This window comes from Vicugna pacos, chromosome 13 (genome assembly GCF_048564905.1).
Source record: "Vicugna pacos chromosome 13, VicPac4, whole genome shotgun sequence".
NCBI classification, from domain to species: domain Eukaryota; kingdom Metazoa; phylum Chordata; class Mammalia; order Artiodactyla; family Camelidae; genus Vicugna; species Vicugna pacos.
The window spans coordinates 51911704-51932432 of NC_132999.1; the positions used below are offsets into that span (position 1 = coordinate 51911704).

At 53.4% G+C, this 20729-nt stretch overlaps 3 protein-coding genes across 4 annotated transcripts; all 3 read right to left on the reverse strand.

The window, feature by feature from the left end:
* Positions 1-244: 244 nt before the first annotated feature.
* On the reverse strand, positions 245-5702 carry C1QB (complement C1q B chain). The gene is made up of 3 exons (XM_006196748.4): positions 5550-5702; positions 2135-2338; positions 245-959 (listed from the first exon to the last, which is right to left on the reverse strand). The coding sequence occupies exons 2-3, from the start codon at positions 2313-2315 to the stop codon at positions 385-387; spliced, it is 756 nt and encodes a 251-aa protein (XP_006196810.1). The 5' UTR covers positions 2316-2338; positions 5550-5702; the 3' UTR covers positions 245-384.
* A 3533-nt stretch (positions 5703-9235) lies between these two features.
* Positions 9236-13972, reverse strand: C1QC (complement C1q C chain). Its single transcript, XM_015239591.3, has 3 exons — positions 13833-13972; positions 13362-13539; positions 9236-10349 (listed from the first exon to the last, which is right to left on the reverse strand). The coding sequence occupies exons 2-3, from the start codon at positions 13537-13539 to the stop codon at positions 9793-9795; spliced, it is 735 nt and encodes a 244-aa protein (XP_015095077.1). The 5' UTR covers positions 13833-13972; the 3' UTR covers positions 9236-9792.
* A 3320-nt stretch (positions 13973-17292) lies between these two features.
* On the reverse strand, positions 17293-20298 carry C1QA (complement C1q A chain). 2 transcript variants are annotated; one of them, XM_015239570.3, is made up of 3 exons: positions 20166-20298; positions 19136-19305; positions 17293-18046 (listed from the first exon to the last, which is right to left on the reverse strand). In XM_015239570.3, exons 2-3 carry the CDS (start codon positions 19296-19298, stop codon positions 17472-17474), a joined length of 738 nt encoding a protein of 245 aa, XP_015095056.1. In that variant the 5' UTR covers positions 19299-19305; positions 20166-20298; the 3' UTR covers positions 17293-17471. The 2 variants fall into 2 exon arrangements, with proteins under 2 accessions (XP_015095056.1, XP_072831934.1); XM_072975833.1 differs by having other exon boundaries at positions 20161-20288.
* Between the last annotated feature and the right edge of the window lie 431 nt (positions 20299-20729).

Below are 20729 nucleotides of genomic sequence, written 5' to 3' on the forward strand. Positions count from 1 at the left end.
CCACTGCTTGGAGTATAGCAGGTGCTCAGTGGATGATATTCCTTCCCCATCTCCCATTTTGTGGCTGGCACAGAGCTGGACACAAAGTCTGGCCCTCCAGTCACCTCCAGTTAGATAGTTTCTGCTTTCAGAGGTCATTCATTCACTCATTCATTGTTCAGTCATTCAACCAGCATTCAAGCAGCATTTCTGAGCACCTACTATGTGCCGGTGCTGGAACACAGAATTGAATTAGACCACTGTCCCTTGGCCTTGATAAGTTTATTTACTTATGTATTCAGCAACACCCATGGAGCCCTACTGTGTGCTTTGGCCGGGTTAGGGGAAGTGTTGGGGGTAAAGTGAGCATGGCTGGCAGGGGAGGGAATGAATCAGCCCCACAGGTCACGCCTCTGTGTCTGGAAAGAGCAGGAACCCAGAGAAGATACTGTTGGCGCCGTCGATGCCCAGCAGGGAGTTCTTGTCGTTGGCCTGCAAGTAGACGCTCTCCCCCATCTCCAGCTTGAGGACGATACTGCCTGTGGTGACCTGGAAGGTGTTGAGGGCGTAGTCGCAGAAGGTGACCACCTTCCGCATCTGCTCCCGGCCCCGGATTAGGTTCATGCACAGGTTCCCTCGAGAGCTGGCATGGTAGGTGAAATAGTAGAGGCCAGGCACCGTGCAGGTGAACTTGCCGTTTCGAGGCTCGTAGTTCCTGTTGGCGCTGGTGATTATTTGGTCAAAGCGGATGGCCTGATCCTGCCGCACGGGGGTGTTGATGGTGCGCTTGGCAGAGAAGGCAATTTTCTGCGTGGTCTTATAGTCTCCTGATTCACCCTTGGGGCCACGGGCTCCGGGGGGCCCTGGGGCACCTTTGGGACCAACAGGGCCCTTGGGGCCCACTTTTCCTGGAATCCCGGGAAATCCTGGATCCCCCTTCTCTCCAAACTCGCCACGGTCTCCAGGTAGCCCTGGTAGCCCTGGTAAGGCAGAGACAAGAGAAATGAGGCGGCCAGAGCTCACTGAGGACCAGGAAGGAGCCTGGGCTTAGAGACAGGGAGCCTGGCCCCATAACCTTGGAGAGGTCCCTACTCTTCTCTGGACCTCAACTTCTCACCTGTGGGCAAGAGGCTGGGATATAGGGCAGGGCCTCTGAGTCTCCAGCCCAGCTTTCTGAGTCTGGGATGTGCTTGATGTTAACGAGGACAGATCCGGTAGGGGTGAGAAGTGGTGTCTCCCTCAGGAAGGTGCTGGGCCCACCCTCCGCTCCAACTCATACAGGCACAAGCCTGGAGCAGAGATCAGGAGTCCTTGGCACATGTGCTGTCCCTCTCCACTCCCTCCCCGATGGCGCACATCCTTAGTCAATTGCGTCATTCTTTCTTGCTGAACCTGGAGGTGGGCATTAGAATCCTTCTCACCCCATCACTCCAAACAGCCACTATTCCTTGGCTGGACACAACACCAGGTAAAACATTTTCCAGGAGAATGGCTGGGAATAGTGGCTGAGAGCCTGGGCTCAGGGGACAGACAGATGTGCTTCTCATGTCACATCTGCCATTATTAATTGTGTCACCTTGACTGAGTCACTTTCTTCAAGGCTCAGCTTCCTCATCTGTAAAATGGGGATGATGATATTTTGTGGGATCACGAGGATTAAATGAGATTATATGAAGAAAACAGTTGGCTGTGGTTAAATGAACACATGAACTACATCTTACAGGGATTTTGTTTTTTGAGGGGGTGGGAAGTCTCATTTGAACCCCCTGTGACACCCCTGCAAAAGTATCACTATCCACATTTTATAGGTGAGGAAATAGCAATTCAGAGAAGTGAAGCCACCTACCCTGGAGGTAACCCAGGACTGGGTGACTGTGGCGGACTTAGTGGTAAGAGAGCCCTGGTTTGGTCTCAGCTTCAACATTTACTGGGCTCCCTTGGGCAGGTAAGTAGGTAAGTAGCCTTTCTGGACATCAGTTTTCCCATCTGTAAAATGGGAATCAGAATTCCTTCCTTGCAAAGTTACTGTGGAAGGCTCAGCAAGCTGATGGATTTACAAGTGTTTTGCAATTTCTAAGGTGGGCAACTGTGACTTGGGAGGCAGGAGATGGGCCCTCAGTCCGTGACTCTAGTCTGTTCCCAAAGTCCACAGTACCTTTCTCTCCTTTTATCCCTGGGGTCCCAGGTTTGCCATCAGGACCTGGTGCCCCGGGGATGCCTGGGATGCCAGGGATGCGTGGCTGCCCAGTGCAGGTGCTCTGGGCCGGGGAGACAGGGAGCAGACATAGGAGCAGCAGCAGCAGCAGTACCAGGCCGCTGCCCCTCTGGGACTTCATCACGGCACTGTCTCAGCAGCTCCCTGTCGGGGGACAAGAAGATATGGCAGGTTACCACCATGGTTTGCTCATTCATTCCTTCACTTGTTCCTGTGTTCCCTGAGCGTTTTATCCACCAGACCCTGTTCTGAGTGCTGAGGATACAGTGATGAACAAGACAGGTCTGGGCCCTGCCTTCATGGATCTGACAGTCTTGGGTAAGACAGCCGATAAACAGGTCAATTTACAAGGCATAGACTGTGGTTCATCCTCTGACCGAAATGAAAGGGTGCCTGGAGGTCTGGCTGGTTTTGTGAAGGAAGTTCTCCCACTAGGGAAGTTTTTTAGACAACAGAGGCATCTCTGAGAAGGGATGTTTAGACTGATACCTGAAGATTCAGACTGGGTTGGAGCAAGAATGATCCAGGAGGAGAAGATAGTGAGGGCAAAGGCCTAGAAGCCGCACAGATGCTGGAAAGTTGAGGATGAGAAGGGAGGATACAGAGGACAGAGGCGGGTCAGGGTCTTGATGGCTGTGGTTTGGAATTTTCTTCCAAGTGTTCTCAGTTATTAGAGTTTATGAATTCAGGCTGCCTGTCTGCTTCCATAGCAGGCTTCTGTAGGAACCCTCAGCCTACTGTTAAGTCTCCTCTGTAACATCTCTGCCAAGGCCTCTTCCATCCATGGCTTGTACCATCTCAGTAATGGGAAGCTCATTGCCTACCAAGGCAGACCCTTCTGCCTTTACCCAGATCCAAATTCTCCCCATCCTTCAAGGCTTGGGTCAAAGCCTTTTTCCTCCAGGAAGTCTTCCCTCATTATCCCTCAGCCCACAAAGGCTGAGCAGTTTCCTGCTCTTAAAAGAGGAGAGCAGAATGGTCCCTGCCCACCTCCCAGAATAACTGTGGGGATCCAGGCGAGGCCATGGATGGGAGAGATCATGGGGTTCTAGCTCTAGATCAGATCCGTGGTGGCTGTTATCTCATCCTTACAGCACTCTGGGGAACTGGGTTGTGATTATTTTCCCATCTTGCAGATGAGGAAACTGAGGCAGGAACATGAGAAAACAACTGATCAAAAATCACCCTGTGAGTTGGTTACTGGCAGGGTCTTGGCCAGACCCTGCCAATCCAGAATGTGACACAAGGAGCTTTTCTGAGACCAGAAGAACCTGCTGATTTTGGGTTCACGTGCTCAGAAAATTAGCCTCAGGCCCTCGGTCTGGTCTTAATCAATTCACGGCTCAGACCCCTAAGTTAGGCCAGAAGCTGTGCTGGGCACCAAGGAAAGGGGGCTGCAGAGATGAGTGTGACCAGGTGAGTGTGACCGGCTTAGGCTCTGTCAGGCTCCCAAGAGCAGGTGGCTCCGGGGACGATCCTGCTTATCTTGCTGGAGATTTTACAAAACAACAATTTGACAACTTTAATAATCAGTGCGTTGGGCACTTAGCAGGTGCCAGGCTCTGTGCCAAATGCTTTACAGGCCATTATCTCATTTAATTTGGTCCCTACAACAGCCCGCTGAGAAAGCACTCCTGCCTTCTTATTTTCCAGATGAAGAAACTGGGCATTAGAGAAGGCAGGAACCTCAGTCAAGGTCACCCAGCCCCGGTGTGGCTGGGATTCAAACTCACTCCCACTGGATCTAAACCCCACGGGTGTTACATTAAGATGCCTCTGTACCTGGTGGTTGAAACATGGGCTTTGGAGCCAGACAGCTGAACAGAAGGAGCTACAGCATGTGCTGTACTTAGAGCAGTGCTGGGTACAGGGCCGGAGCATGCTGAAGGCCTTTATCATTACTATTATTGCAGCTGTCTGGGCAGCAAACAATCACCAACGGTGAGAGGCCCGGAAAGCACCACTGCCCGGGTCCAAATTAGGCCTCTGCCATTCTTAGCTATGGGCCTTAGGCAAGTGGCTTCTCTCTGGCTACAGTTTCCCCTTCTGTGAAGTGGGGATATTACTAACCTCCACCTTGCAGGGTTGGCGGGAAGAAGATGAGTTAGGGCTTACGACAGCCTGGAAGATTGGAAATGCTTAATGAATATTAACTATTTTTTTTTATTATCAGCATCATCCAGGAATCCTCAAGTTTCAGGACATAATGCAGGATGATTGGAAAAGTAGAAAAGAATCTGGTCCCTTTGGGAGATGGGGCTCAGGGAGAGGAGGTCTGTCAGGTGGAGGGAGCTCTGACTGGCTGCTGGGGGTGGGGGTGGGGTGGGGGTTGAGGGGAGCAGGGTCCTGATGAGACTTGGGGTTTTCGGGGGGACGCCAGAGGTGGGTGGGGGGAGTTTTCAGGGGCCACTGCATCTCAGACCCAGTTAAGGACTTAAAACTCACCTGGCCTGATCCCCTCTGCCTTCAGCATCCATCACCGCCAGCAGCCTTGCTCCTCATACCTCTCCCCGCATCTCCTATCCTGCCATCTCCTTCGAGCCCCAACGGTCCCTGTCCAATTAACTTGGAGACAGGCCGACTTGACTTTGATCTCCCTTTCTGTTGCTGCCTTGCTGCATGACTTCAGGCAAGTGCCTTAACCTCTCTGAGCCTTTGGCAAAGTTAATTTCGATCTGACTGTTCTACCAGAGGATTACCTGTGATGGAACGTGGAAAGGACAACATCCCTGGTGTGGTGCCCAAGCCTGCACCCTCCCCCACAAACAGCACCGAGCTCTCTCAGGACTGATAACTAATCGCAGCTGCACCTGCAAGTCCTGCTACTTCCTTGAAAGGGTCAGGCTGAACCTTCTTACCAGCCTGTGAGGAAACAAGAGGAGGCAGATGTTGGAGACATGCTGGGCTGGGTGCATGGGAACCTGGGTCCCAGTGTCACCTCTGCCTCTGATATATCTTGAACCAGGTAGTGTACTAGGCCCTGACTGAGGTGATCTCCTTTAGGGCTCCCAGCACCCCCGAAAGATCCTGTTATCCCTGGAAACGGTCCAGGTTGAGAGAGGTTATGCATCTTGGCCCAGATCACCAGCACCTGAGAGGCAGAAGCAGGGTGACCCCCAAGCCTTTACTCTGGTGGCTCCCAGTTTAGGCTGCCTCCCCATTACCGGGGTCTTCTGGTAGCAACAGAATCCCAACCTCACCCCCAGAGAGTTTGATTCCTGAGGTCCAGAATTAAGCCCAAGGAATCCTCCCTGCCAATCACCCCAGTTGGCTCTGAGGCAGGGGTTGCACAGCTTATACTTTGGGAATCACCACCCTCTGCTCAGTACCCCCAGGTGCTGAGCCCCATCCTCACCTGGGAACCTGGCGTCCTGTGATGCCGCTGGGCTGGGCAGCAGTGGGACCAGGAGCCGGGAGCCGGCCGTCCTCAGTCCAAAGCAGAAGTTCCATTTCCCAGAGACAAGAGGGCCTTCCCCTGACAGCCCCCTCCCGGGGGCCCAGCAGGCCAGCCCCCCTCCCTGTTACCCCATTCGCACCCTGTTTTGCTGTCTTCAGGCAGTTTCAGGTCCCATTTCTGCAATCTGGAGGGGTTTACTGTAAAGCGGATGGGTGGGTGGCGAATTTGGTTTCACCAGCTCAGCAGGGGAACAGGCTGTTCCGGGAGAATGTCCACAACGTGGGGCTTGCCTGCCAAAGTCCCTGACCTCACGAGCTTCTGCAGGGAACAGAGATGTTCCTCAGTGGCATGAAAACGTGTCTGGCCTCGGGCCTGAGGGCTGGATATGGAGTCAGAAACCTTGATTCAAATTCCAGCTCTGCCACTTAACAGCTACACATCTCAGCCAAGGGACCCCAAGGGAGCCCCAATTTCCTCTGCTCTATGATGGGGTCATAATTGCACTTGCTCTACAGATTGCACAGGGCACCAGGGGGCTCTGATGGGATAGTGGAGGAGAAAGAGAAGGGTAAACTGTAAAGTGCAGTGCACATGTGAATTGTTAATATCATACCATGTCCCAGGCCTCCCCTTTCTGGGCTCATGTCTTCTGCTTTCTTTCCATTCTGCACCCCTGCTCTTGCCCTGTTCTCAGAAGATAACCTAATACTAAAAAATGAATTTTAAATGTGGTCATTATTTATTTATACCCCTTCTTCTGCTTCCAGCAGGGCCTGCAGCTGATGGCGGTAATAGGCACAGTCAGGAGCCTGTTGCTTGTGGATCCTGGAATCACAGCAAGTCAGGGCTGGAGAGGAGCTTGGAGGTCACCGAGCCCATGCCGCTCCTTTTATATATGGGGAAACCGAGGCCCAGAGGGGAGAGTCACCATTCAACAAATATTTATCGTGAGTCTCTGTGTTCACTGGAGATATAGCCAAGAGAAAATCAGCCCTGGTTCCTGCCCCCACGGAGCGTCTTTTCTACTGGGGTAGACTGGTATTAAACATTGAATGACGCAATGGCTTCATTGCTCCTGTGATGAATGTCACAAGAAGTGGCTGCTGGAGCCCACACCTCATGCTAGTGGCAGATGCAGGACTCAGAGCCAGGCATCCCTGGCACTGGGGTATCAGCCCTCTTACTGAGGCTGCGTCCAAGGCAATGTGATGCCCGCGTAAGGATGGTTGCTTGGCAAGTCCCAGGAGCTGCCATAGGTCAGGAGGGCCTTCTTGACATTCATGCTTGGAGATGATAGAAAATCTTTGGGCTTGTGGATGCTGCCTGATGGAAGAGTTTACTGTAATGGGTGACAGGGAAAGAAGAGACTCGTTTGATAAAACCCAAGGGTCTCTGAGCTCAGCCAAGCCTCCAGTGATTTAGTGGCTGGTGACAATGGGAAAAGTTGGGCTTGAACTTGGGGTAGAAGCAACATGAGCCTAAGAACAGAAAAACAGCAGATTTGGGGGCAGGGGGCAGGGGGCAGGGCATGGGCTTTGGAATCAGCCCCTCCCAAGTCTGAATCCCAGGTCTGCCTCTTTCTAGCTGTGTGGTCTCAGGCAAGTTTATTGACCTCAGTTTCCCAGTTTCTTGGAGCCTAGATAACACAGGAGTGGTGCCTGGATTAGGCTCAGGAGCTGGGCGTCTCTGGGCCTTGGCCCCTGAGTGGCAGCCCGCTGGTCTTTGCACCCTTAAAATCGCTGCTTGCATCCCTGACAGAGAGGAACCATCCCTACAAAGGGTGAGAAAGAAGCCTTAAGACCCCTCAAGGTCCCGTGGTCTGAAAGAGGCTCCCTGACCCTTGGGGGACCCTTGTTCTGGCTCCTGTCCCACCCTTGTGGCCCACCTTAAAAATCTTCCCCCAGCTCTCCTCAGCTCAACAGACAAGCTGGCATTTTCAAAAGTCTGTCTTTCCTGACAAAGAGAGAACAACACGGAAACAATTATGGAAAATAAAAATGGCACAAAAACGGTTGTTTCCAAAGTACAGGTTTCTGATCTGACACCGTGAACTACATAAACGGGTACTGATTTTTTTAAACACAAGAGAAATGAGAAGAAAGGTGTACCACTTGGGGCATTGCCAGGTGGACTGCTAAGTGCTTGCTGGAGGTGAGCTGTGAGTGGAGTGGCCCCGTGACCCCAGCCTTGTCACTACCAGAGGCTCTCAGACTCTGTCAGCCGGGCTGGGTTCCTAGGCCCTGGCCTCTGTTTATGCTCTGTGTGTGTGTGTGTGTGTGTGTGTGTACGTCTTCATCTCTTCTTCCTCCTCCTCATTGGACATATTTCCCATGCCCTACTATGCGCCAGGCATGGATCAAAGTGGTCCTGCCATCAAGGATGCTCACAGTCCAGTGGGGGAGGCAGACCTGTAAGTAAATAAGTGCATGAAAGCCAGTTGGTGGATCACATGCTTTGACTTCACCTAGAAACTGTCCACCCACCCACAGTTCCATCCTCCTCAAACCTTTATAAAACAGGCTTGGGTCCAGAAATCTGTCTTTTTTGTTTTGTTTTGTTTTGTTTTGTAACTAAGTCTGCAGGTATTTTGTTGCACCTCCCTCCCCCCTTTCAATTTGAGAACCCGGGCTCTAATGAGTCACGGGTTTGTGGCCCAGGTTGGTGGAAGGCGCTGTGGGGACATGAATAAGAGAATCAGGGAAGGCTTCATGGAGGAGGTGATCTTTGTGTTGATTCCTGACAGCTGAGTTGTATTATCCAGGTGGATAGAGGATTTGTGTGAGTGGGCTGGGGGCACTACAGAATGAAGGACCATTTTGGGCAAAGCTATGGAGGTGTGAGCTTCTTCTGGGAACAAAGGAACCAAAGTGGACAGCAGTGGTTGGAGAGCTGGGCTTGAGCGCCTGCTGTTACAGCCCGTCTCGTGCCTCTGTGAGCTCTGAGGGGCCTTGTGGAGCAAAGCTGAGAGCCCAGCCAGGCCGGGGTGGTTCTCCCTGGCCTGAGTGAACCTCAGGTCTCACTGGGCTCTGAGGCCAGACCTGCAATCTCCACAGGAAATTTACACTTTTTACCTTTTTGAACCTGAACTGTCAACCCCTTCTCGTGATCTGCACAGTGAAATTGCAGCAGCTTATAGCTGCTTCCTGGTCCTCCAACAAAGATTAGGGCAGCTGGGCCCAACCATCAGGAACCTCACAGTGAAACTCTGATGGCTTGTGGGCAGCGGTGGTTTTGGGTGATCTCCTGGGGGCTCCCAGAGTCTCAGTTATTCGGGGTGAATCAGACATCCGGGAATCAGATTCTCACTCTCCCTCACCCACCCACGCCCAGCTAGAGCATAGTTATGAATATTAAATGATTTAATAGATGGGTTAGCATGCTGCCTGGTGCATAGTGAGTGCTAAATGCATGTTAGCTATTATGATTTTTTAAATTCATTTATTCATTTACTCTGCTTTTAGACATTCATTTACCCACATTCATTCATTCATTCACCCCATTTCACTCATTAATTCAGCACAAATTCATTGCACATCTTGGCTTTTTCTGTGCTAGGCCCACCTGAGCCCACACCCCTCTCAGCATGGGTGTCCCCAAAATTCAACATCAGTCAACACAGGTCTTAGAATTAAAACACACTCCCGTTAACCTGTGAGCATGGATGCCTTTAATGACAGCAGTGCCTCTCACCCAAACAAGTGATAGCAGACGGCACCTTGGGGACCCCTTGCAGCCTTCAGCCACATTTGAGCATCTCTCTCCCAAAAGGCCAAATGGTGCTGAGCATCTCAACCTTGGCACCAAGCTTTACTGAGCACCAACTTGATGCCTGAATCTGCAGCCCACAGATGGCTGTGGCAGGTGCAAAGTGGAAGATGAAGAGAATTGCTTCTTCAAGGAATTGGCAGGGAGGAATCAGAGCCAGGCATATTTGTTGATGTAATTATTTATTTATATATCTCCCTGTCTCTTCCAGGACTTGGAAAAAAGTAATGACAGTCCCAGAAGGTGTTGGTTAAATGTCAAAGCAGTGATTCCTGAAGGAGCTCAGAGGAGGGAGAAAAGTCATGGGGCAGGAAGGCAGGGTGGGCTTCCTGAAGGAGGAGTCCATCCAGCGGTGAGAATGGCCTGAGTGAGGATGCGGCATAGTGGGATCTTGCTGAGGGAGAGGGGGCCGTGAGGGGGCTGGAGCAGGCCCGCCCTAGTCAGTGAAGAGCAGGAAGCCGGAGAAGACGCTGTCGGAGCCCGCAGTGCCCACCATACCATTGTAGTCATTGACCCCCAGCCACACCTGGTCGCCCACCTGCAGCCGCAGCAGCACGCCGCCCGAGCTGACCTGCTTGGTGTTGGACATGTGGTCACAGAAGGTGGTCATCTTGACATTGTTGTGGTACAGCAGCAGGCACAGGTTGGCTGTGTGCGATGCGTGGTAGACAAAGTAGTAGAGGCCAGGGACTTTACAGGTGAACTTGCCGGTGCTCGTGTCATAATCTCCCTGCGGGTTGGTGATGACCCTGTTGAACCTGACCAGGGTGCCGGCGCCCGGGAACTGGACTGTCTCCCGTGTGACGGTGAACACAGACTGGTGCTTCTGCTTGTATCTGCCCTCGTCACCTGGCTCCCCAGGGGGTCCCATGGCTCCGGGAGCCCCTGGAAGCCCAGGGGTTCCCATGGGACCATTTTTCCCAGGAAAGCCAGGTCTGCCGGGATCTCCCTTCTCACCCTTAGGTCCTCGTGTCCCAGGGGTAGCTGGGACTCCTGGGGAGAGAGCAGGTGGGAAGGAAGTGATGGGGCAGGGGACAGGGAAGAGGGACCCTGGGGCTGTCCTCCAGGGGGCATACCAGTAGCATTTGGTCTCTGGAATCTCTTTCCCAGATGGCCTAGCCACTCTGGAGCAGTGTGCAGAGAGTAGGAGGGAAGGGAGAAGCTTATAAGCTGGCCAGAGGGGAGGGAGACCGTGGTTCAAGTCCTGCCTCCCCATGGTCTTGCCCTCTGACCCTGTTTCTTGGCCTCAGTTTCCACATTTGTGACGGAGAGGGTTGGACCAGCCAGCTCAGGGTGTCAGAGCTGGGCAGTATCTCAGAGAGTGTGCCAGAGGCCATGACTGTCACCCCATGGACAGTATGTGTCCTCAGGTACTGCCTCACCTGGGAGTCTAGGTTCCTAGTTATTCTTGACAAAAATCAGAAGATTAGTCAAAGGCAAATTTCCCAGATAACTTGTAAGACTTAAGCTTCAGGCCCCATTAACTTGCACTGGCCCCCTCAAGGCCCTTTAAATAATTTTATAAGTTTTTCAAATTTTTATGTTGAAATAATTACAGAATCACAGGAAGTTGCAAAAAAAAAAACAAAACACAAGGACATGGAGGGCTCATGTACCCTTTACCTAGTTCTCCCCAATCTTACATAACTAAAGTATGAAATCAAAACCAGGAATTTGATCTTAGTATGACCACAGAGCTCCACTTTTACATGCAGTATGTGTGTGTGTGTGTGTGTGTGTGTAGTTCTAATACAGTTTTGTAGCATGTATAGATTTGTGTAACCACACCCTCAATCAAATGTATCCTTATTTTGTATTATTTTTCTTAAAGAGGGTCCAGAACATTCTATAAGCTTCAGAGCCCCAGAAAATCTGTTTCCTTTTGTGAGCAGGAACCACGCAGGCCAGCTTGGCATGTGCTCTCTCCAGCTCCCCCAGCCCCACTCAGCCAAATTCAGCCTCTGTGGCAGTTGGCCTAATTCAACTTTTCTCATGTTACAGATGAGGAATCTGAGGCCAGAGACTTGCCTAAGGCCATGCAGCCGATAGGAGGTGGGGGCAGGACTCAAAGTTAAGTCTGGCTGAGTCCTAGTCAGAGCATCTGATTCTTATTCCCTCCCTGATTATCTGATCCTCTCAGCTTCTTTTCCCCTTGTCCAAGCCATACTCATCTTTTAGGGCCTGGCTCATCTCTTCTTCCAGGAAGCCATCTCTGACCACCCTCACTGGCCTTTGTGGGCGCTTCCTCCTCTGACTTCCCTAAGGGTGGGTGTCTGTGCAGACCTACTGTGACAGATCCTCTGTGAACTGTGAGCTTTATAGGTCTCAGGGTTAGGAGAGGGGAATCAGAACCCAGCAGACCTAGGCTTCAGGCCACGTGATCCTGGGCAGATGACCTCCCCTCCCAGAGCCTCTGTTTGCCCAGTTGAGATCAGGGCATAACAGAACAGATTCCACAGAGCCGCTGGAAGCATGGGGTGGGAGCAGGCACGTGCCGGCACCTCATAGGCAGTGCTCAGTAATGTCAGGTCCCCATGATGCTGTCAGTGATGCTGAGCAGACTTGTGCCTCATCCTTCAGGCTATCTTCCAGTAACAGACTGGGAGGGGCAGGACACTGCAGTGGGGAAGGGGCTTAAGAGGCAGCGCAGGATGGTGCTTAAGGGTGTGGCTCTGGTTGTTGGACAGGATTCCAGTGTGTGACTTGAAGCAAGCTGCTCAATCTCTCTGAACCTCAGCTTTGACATTTGTAAAATAGGAGTATATTGCTTCTTCATAGGATTTTGGCCTCAGTTTTCTCATTGGTAAAATAGAGTTAATTTTATCTTCCCCATGAGATGAATATATGTAGAGCATTTGGAACTATGCCTGGCACAAAGTGGGAGCTCAAAAATTAGTGGCCATCATCTACCCCGGGCAGTGAGATGGCCAGAGGCAGCTGTGAAGTAGAGGGTCCTGAAAAATGATAGACCTGGGGGCTTCATCCAGCTCACCACAAATTGGAGAATTCCGTCTGGAATGTTGGTGCAATTCCACTGTCTTGCCAGGAGGGAAGATGACAGTGGGGAATTCCTAAGGACATTCCTCTCCCCTGGCCTCCTGCACCCACTTCCTCTGCCACCCCCGCCCTACCCATGCCGCTCCAGACACACTCCACCCCCAGATGTGCACCTACGCACAGGCAAGGCCAGCCCCAGACTCCAGCTCTCACCCAGCACCACACCTGTTCACGTCCTCAGCCCTCTTGCCCATGACTCTCCGACAGAAGATTCTGTGGCTGTGATCCTGACTTCTTGCCCCACATCCCTCCAACTACCCAGAATCCCAGGGAGGTGGGTGAGCACAGATCTCTGACAAAAACAAAGATGACAACAGCAGTGACAACCAGAGCGCACACTTACTGATACCTACCATGTGTTCGTGCTGCTTTAGGTTTGATCACATGAATCATCACAGCACCTCTGTGCAGTAGGTATTACCATCTCTCCATTTTACAGATGAGGAAACTGAGGCACAGGGAGGTTAAATAACTTGTGCAAGTTCATACAGTGAGAAGTGGTGGGGACTGGGATTTGAACCCTGGCCAGCTGGGCACCCACTTCCCCTCAGGGGTCCATGTTGCAGGGCAAGTTGAGGAGGGGTTGCAATAAAACAGTAGCAGAGTGTTTTAGAGTTTGCCAAAGGTTTTCACCCGGACCATCTCCGGTGATCCTCTCTGCCACCTTCTGGCAGGTGCTCTTGCTCTCTCCCTACTATCAGGGGAGGAATCTGTGCTCTCTGAGGAGCAGAGAGGTGAGCTGGGGAGGCTGGAGGTCTGGGCTCTAGGGGAGACGGTCTAGACCGACACAAGAGTTAAGACTCTGCCCTGGGAGCAGGCGTGGCTGGAGGGATCACGCTCTTTGCCGTCAAGCTGCTGTCTCCCTTTCCCCGGGTCAGCCCCGGATGGACACTCGGACCCCTGCCCCCAGGCCCTGGGTGACCCCCCCCATCAGGCCAGCAGACTCACCTGGTTCACCCTTGGGCCCCGGCAGTCCGTCGTACCCATCCTTCCCTGGGGCCCCGGGCAGGCCCGGCATCCCCGGGATCCCATAGCAGTCTGCGGCCTGGCCCCCAGGTGGCAGTGCCAGCAGAAGCAGCAGCACGTTTAGTACAAGGAGGGGCCAGGAGCTGGACCCCATGTCCATCTGCGGAAGGAGGTAGATGATGAGAGAGTTGAGGTGGCCCCCAAGCCCCTTGCCCACCCTCCTCACCCTCTTTCTCCCCAGGGCCCACCCTTCACAGTCCTTAGGAGCCTGCCTCCCTTCCCCAGGCCGCTCGCCCCTTGGGACCGCATGACAGATGGAGCGTGGGGCCTCTTCCTCAAGCTCAGGCCCCCAGTTCAGCAGAGATAGGCACCCTCCTTCCTCTCACAAATCAGATGGTCCCTGGGGCCATGCTTCAGGAAAGTGGTGGGGGTAAAACTGCCATTTGCTCTCACCTGGACAGGTGGGAGGTTTCTGGTCTGGTCCCAGAGGTGTCCTCAGATCTGCTTCCCCTCGCCAAGGCTGGAGGACACCGTGTCAGAGTGGACAGAGCAAGGAGGGCCCAGTGCAGACTGGACGGCCCCCTCCCCTCCTCCTCCCCCACAATACCACATCCCCTTTCCCATAATTTTTCCTGACTCAGTACTTTCTTTTGGGTGCTGAGCCAGGCTGACCACAGTGACACCCCTGTGTCCCCCCACTTCCAGGTCATGAGTGTCTGAAATGAGGAAACGTCCACTGTCCTGGATCTGATGAAGGTTGTGTGTGTGTGTGTGTGTGAACACCAGTGCCTGCCGGACTTCCCCTAAAGTAAAGGTCAGCCCATCTAACGCCCATCCCTGTTTGTTGGTGTTTACTGGGCCTGAGACTCAGCTGTTTCACAAGATCCCTAGGGGGAGGTTATAACCCCTCTCCTTCACAGGTGAGGAAACTGAGGCTCAGAGAGGGGAAAACCCTTGCTCAGAGTCACATAGTGAGTGGTTTCTTGAGTCCAAGGCCTTGCTCAGACCCTCTGCTTAGCTGCCCCCAGAAACAAGTCTCATATACACTTGTCAAGTGGCAGGTCTTACTCTAGAAACTTCCATATGCCCTCTCCCTTTTGCTATACTCGGGGTTGGACACCAAGGGCAAGCTTTGATGGCAGGAAGCCTGCTGTGGTGGACGGATTCCTCTGGCTACAAAGTCAGTAGCCTTGGGGTCTCCTTCCAGCCCTGTCACTCCCTTGCTCCAAGGCCTTCAGCAAACCACTGGCCCCTAGACCTCAGTCTTCTTATCTGTATATTGGGTGGTGGATGAGGCCCAGGGTTTGCATGTTGGTGCCTCTTCCTTTGCTGGGGCCCCTGATGCTTCCACCTTCTCTGCCAGTACCACCTCCCTCACCTCCCTGGCATCCCCGCCTCTGGTCTTGGAGCTTATTAAGGCTGATTGTGGGTTGCCAGTCGCAGCCAGGCTGGCAGAGCTGAGAGAGGCCCCCTACTCTCTTCACCTCATGGAAGATTCCGGGGAGGGAGGAACTGATGGGCAGTGGAGGATTCCAACCCTGAATGCACTCCTGCCACCCATAGGAGTGAGTGCTTTGACCTCCCTGAGTGTCGATTTCTCCTCTGCAAATGAGGGTTTCTGGTAGTTTCTGTGCAGGGCAGTGCTAACGCATATCTGTGCGGGCTGTGAGCAAGGGTTTAGAGCCCCACCCTTGCCTTGCAGTGTGACCCTCAGGGCCTCAGTCTCCCCAGCTGTCCCTCCACCCTGTGGCACAGGGCTGCAGCGTGTGGGACAAGATCAAGAATATGAATGCACTTGACCCTGGAATTTCCCGGGTGGGTGGAGAGCTGGGAAGAGCAGAAATGACAGACACAGCATTATGGGGGTTGGGGGACCAGCCAGATGGCACTGAGGGCTCCCGTCTTCCGTCCTCACCTCATTCGTGCCTGGGTCTGGCTTGTCCAGCAGGTGGCAGCCTCAGCCTGCACTCAGCCTTCCCCTGCCCCACCCGCTTGGGCAGCCTGGTTCTGGTTTCGTTCCCTTCTCTCAGAGGGGCCAGTGATTTGCCTTGGCCAAGAAGGATGGGTATGGGTGGAATTTAGGGTAAGAAGCAGGGGGGCATGCCCCGCATCCACCATATCTAGAACCTGGCCTCTCCCGCCACTTATGGGGCCTCCACCCCTGACAGTCTTTGAGACCTGTTGCAATGAATGGAGCCCTCTGCTTTGGGGTCAGGCAGACCTAGTTCAAGTTCAAGCCCTGCCACTTTCTGGCAATGTGACCTTGGGTAGTTGTCTCCCTTCTCCAAGCCTCTGTGTCCTCATCAATTTTGCTGGGATTAAATGCATTGATGGTTATGAAATGTCCAGCACACAGTAGGTGCTCACAGATCCATTTCTCTTCCCAGTCCGTGGATGTGTGTTCTGGATGGGCCATGGGAGAGCTGGGGCAGAGAGGAGACACACAGGGGGCCGAGGGGCTGGAGGAGTCCAGCACTGCCCTGGAGCTGCAGGACCTCTCTCCTTTCTTCCTGACCCCCGGAGGCTGGGGTTGGGGCCGGGACAGGCAGCCCCAGGAGAGGGTCTTGAGTGTGTGTGGGAGCCTGGGGTGGGGGTTGTGGGCGTGTGAGGACTCCGAGGTCAATGTGGGAGAGAACACGGGCGTTTCTAAGGCACACCCATGTCAGAGGGAGAGGAGAGCATGTACAGCTGTGTGTCAGGGTTGTGTCTGGGACACGTGTGTGCAACAGCACTTCTGATGGCTGATGGAGGCACCTGGGTGTCTGAGGTGGGGGTTGGGGGGTGCATAGGTATGACACACATACATGCCTGAGTATGTCTGGGTTTGGAGGCGTGTGTTCAGGGCTGTGCCCGGAGGGTCTCAGGGAGAGGGCTTGTGGGTGAGGAGTAGAGAGTCTTGGTCCAGGAACATGGGTCCACGTGCATCTCGGGAGGTGTGCATGTGAGTGTGATGTGTATGTTTGTGTGTGTGTATACGTGCAAGTATGCAGCACAAGGGTGAAACTGGCTTCCTTTGGGAAAATGCACAGGGCATTGGACATTTTCAGGACTAAACTTCTAGTCTCCTTATTTTCCTCACTTACAAAGAACATAGTGGGGCTTCTTGCTTCTGAGCAGCGCCCAGACAAGCTCCATGGGAATGCACCCCAAACATTCCAGGTCCTCCCAATCCCCAGTCCAGGCGGGATGCCCAGCAGGCAGCAGCCCCAGTCTCCATGCCTGCCACGGTAGATGTGCAGAGCTGGACTTAGGAAACTTCGCTTGGGGAGGACTTCCAGAAGCCCTTGGACCAATTGCTGAGCCTGCCCCTGCCTTTCTGGTTCAGAGTTGGAAATGTGTCACTTGCTGGGCATGTGGCTGCGGAGGCTGGCGAGGGAAGCAGGTAAACACACAGGCTTGGGCATCAGTAACACTTGGAGTCAAATCCCAGTTCCTCCCCTTACACTCTGACCTTGGGCTTTAAGTTTGCCCCAACCCCTAGCCTCAGTTTCATCATCTGTAAAACAGGGTCATAATACCCACTTCAGAACTCAACTGTAAGGATTAAATGAAATATAATTATATCTAAAATTTATATAGTCCTTACTACGCACCAGGCACTCCTCTGCAATTTTCATATATTATGTCATTTAATCCTCCAAACAACCCTTTGAGGTGGATGCCACCAGCATCCCCACATTACAGATAAGGAAACTGAGGTTCACTGAAATAATATAAAATGTACATAATTGGACTACTAGTAAATAGTGGCCCAGGATTTGAACCCAGGCCGATGAGGCTCCCAGGACCTGTGAAATACGCATTATGAAACACTAAATACAGACCAGCCTTGTAAGCAAGCACTCAATAACTGGTGTCATTCTTAAGCCTCCCTCCCAATGCCCAGGGTAGCAACTGAACTTCAAGCTCAGCGGACATGGACTCAGGTATTTATTCCAGAAAGAGTTCTAAGAAATGACCTTCCTTCAGGCAGCTAAAGCAACAGCACCCCCGCTTTACAGAGCAGAGCACAGACACCAGAGAGGTGGAGTGAGTGGGCCAGGGTCACACAGCAGGAAGCAGAGTCACGGTGGGGAGGGGTCCTTCCCAGGCTCAGGTGGACGGGAAGATGAGGAAGCCACTGAAGACGCTGTCCGCCTCTGAACCCTGGTAAATGCGGCCCTTAACAGGGTCTTTTTCAACCCAGACCCGGTCTCCCTGCTGTAGTCGGAGCACGGTGCCCCCAGACACCACCTGGAAGAGTCCCTTGCTGTTGGAGTCACAGAAGCCCAGGGATTGCTGGGCCTGGCCCCTCCCAGAGGACACGATGGACAGGCAGATGTCCCACTTAGACACCACCTGGAAGGTGAAGTAGTAGTAGCCCGGCACGGAGCAGATGAACTCGCCCGAGTGGCTCTGGTACGGGTTCTCCTCGTTGGTGATGACCGTGTCGAAGACGACCACATTGCCGCGCATCGGAGGGTTCCGTCTCACGGCCGAGAAGGCCGGCCGCGGCTGGTGCTTGATGTCTCCCTGGCTGCCCTTGATGCCCTTCAACCCTTGGATGCCAGGGGGCCCTATGGGGCCACTGGGCCCTGTATAGCCCATTCTGCCAGGATTTCCAGGTGGCCCAGGATCTCCCTGGTCTCCTTTAAGGCCACGGATGCCAGTCGAGATGCCAGGGGCCCCTGTGGGGGGAAAGGCCAGATTGGGAGTGATCGTCTAGTGTCCTGCCGTCCTCCAGGAGGTGGCTGGGGCCCTGGGCGGCTGTGGGATAGAGGACAGGGGAGTGCCTGGGCCATCAAGACGTTGATTCTGACTGGCTGTGTGTGACCCCAGGCAAGTGTCTCAACCTCTCTGAGCCTTAGCTTCTTTATCTGTTTAATGGACAGAAATGTGGACTGGCACTTCTGGGAAAAGTAGGACATGGGCTCTCCGTGGTGCTCCTGCCCACAGCCATGCACTCCACGCCCTGCCAGGCCACTGACCTTGACTTCTTCAGCTTCAGGGAGCACAGGTCAGAAGTCTGGGGAAGGATTGTTGCAAATGTCTATGCAGACCTTTTTGCTCTGCTCTGGCCTGGGAGGCTCAGGGAGATTACATGAGACTTTCCTTTCCTTTGCTCCTCTGGTCATGCCCTCCTCCCTTTTCCTTCACCCCCAGCCTTTTTTTCTAGAACGTGAGAGAGTTTCTGAAGCCTGAAGGGACTAGGAATGGGGAAGCAGGGACAGAGTTGGGGTTGGGGAGCTGGCAGCAAAAAAGATGGATACTTGCTATTAATTGATCCCTCTCTATGTGCCAGGTGGGGTCATTTCTCCATTTTACAGATGAGGAGTTTGAGTCTCAGGGAGGGTCAGGAATTCGCTCAAGGTCACACAGCAAGACAACGGCTCCTGAGTCTAAAGCCTAGGGCATTCATCTTTCTGGTAACTGAACAAAGACCAAGGACTGGGCTCAGCTTCAGGACCTTTCATATTCATTGCTTGCAGTGACCCACTCTCCAGAGGAGGAAGGTGAGGCCAAAGGAAGAGGACCCAGGCAGTAAGGGGGAGGGGGTACAGAGAGGCCCTGGGGCCTGGGGACATGGCCCTGGGAGAAGGCTAGCCTGCCTCAGCCCCTGGGACCAGGGGCTCCTGGGACCAGGACCAGCACAGACTGGAGGGGCTTCGTGTGGGGGCCTAGGTGGATTCCTGTTTGTCAGTGCCACCCCGAGCCTCCCCCCTGGAGGCCAGGCCAGGCCCAGGGATAAGGGGCTGGGGTCCAGAGGGAAGGCTTACCCGGCTCCCCTTGCTCCCCCTTGAGGCCTGGCTGCCCAGGGCGGCCGGGTATTCCTTTGGCCCCATCCTTTCCGTTCTCTGCTCGGCACACGTCCTCCGTCACTGAAGAGGCCAGGGATAAGGCCAGCACACCGATCACCAGCCAGCCCCAGGGGGCTTCCATGATGCCACTGTGGAGACACGAGCAGGGCCTGGGCAGGCTGGACATCACACACTCATGCACACCCAACTCACACACTTGAATCCCCCCACAATGGTATAGACATATCCTCCCCTACTGCAACACACAGAACCACACATGCACACAGAACCACAAACTCACACAGATTCACACATGCAACTGAGCACACCCATATAGTTACACACTCCGAGTCAGAAGCTGTGAGTCACACACCTACACAACACAGTAAGCAAGCTCAAAAATCCACGACACGTCCCAGACACACACACTGACACTCACGTAGACGCACTCCATCCCTCACTCACCTGGACACACACAGTCATGTACTCCTACAGACAATCAATTCCATTGAACAAATATTTATTGAGTGCCTGCTCTGTTTAATTAACACTCTCTCACCCAGATGGCAGAGCAGCGCATACACACTGGACTTCACAAACACCTGACATACACGTCTGCTCCCTATCAACACACTCGGCCCCTTTCAACACCCACAGGAGGACAGGTGGTTGCCTGTCACCCACTGCCCCCTCTATGGGACCCCTCTGCTGGGTTCTGACACCGCCAACGTTTTCCCACTTCTTGTGTTTTGGGGAGCCAGACCTAGGAACTCTGGTTAGAGCTCCTGGGTCTGTGTCATCACCGCCTACCTTCCCCCAAGCCCATGGAGTTAACGTACTCCGACTCACTCATTCTGGGTCCTGAATCAGTCCCCCCGCCCCAACCCTGTCCTGGCACAGAACTAGCTCTCTGCACTCTCTCTCCCTCCCTGCCTGGTCTGGCCTCCTGGGCCAGCTCCCCTGGTTCCCTGAACTTCACAGCCCCCTCCCTCTCAGGCACTGACCTCACCTGCCTCTGGTCGTCAACACGACTGGATACTCCTGTCCTTCTCCCAGGGACCCCTGTGGGACACCCAGCAGAGGCGGTGCTGTCCCATGGCCAAGTTTCACATCCCTTCCCACTTCTCTTTATTCTCTGGAACTGCCCCCTAGCATTGCCCCAGCGGCCAGAGGCCAGCGAGGGACATTTTGAGCAGACCTCAGCAAGACTGGGACGTCAGACTTCCTCCTTCAGCCTTGCTGCCCCCGCCCCAACACCAGCTATGGCTGGGGAGAATGTTCGATTTCCCAGTCTTGCTGAGGTCTGCTCAAAATGTCTGCGAACAAGTCTGCAAACATCGGGGTGGTGGAGAGGGTACTGGGCAGGGCTGTGAGACCCATAGAATCATCAAACCAGGATGGAAGGAACCATTTTAAAAAAATCAGTAACTTGTAAGACTCTTTCACGATTGAGAAAGCAACATGTATTCATTGCCTAAAGCTTGGAAATATAGAAAAGCACAAAGACAGAACAGTGCTGTAGTAATGAGGCTCAGTGATCAGCTTTCTAGAACTGCCACTTTCTAGCTGCGTG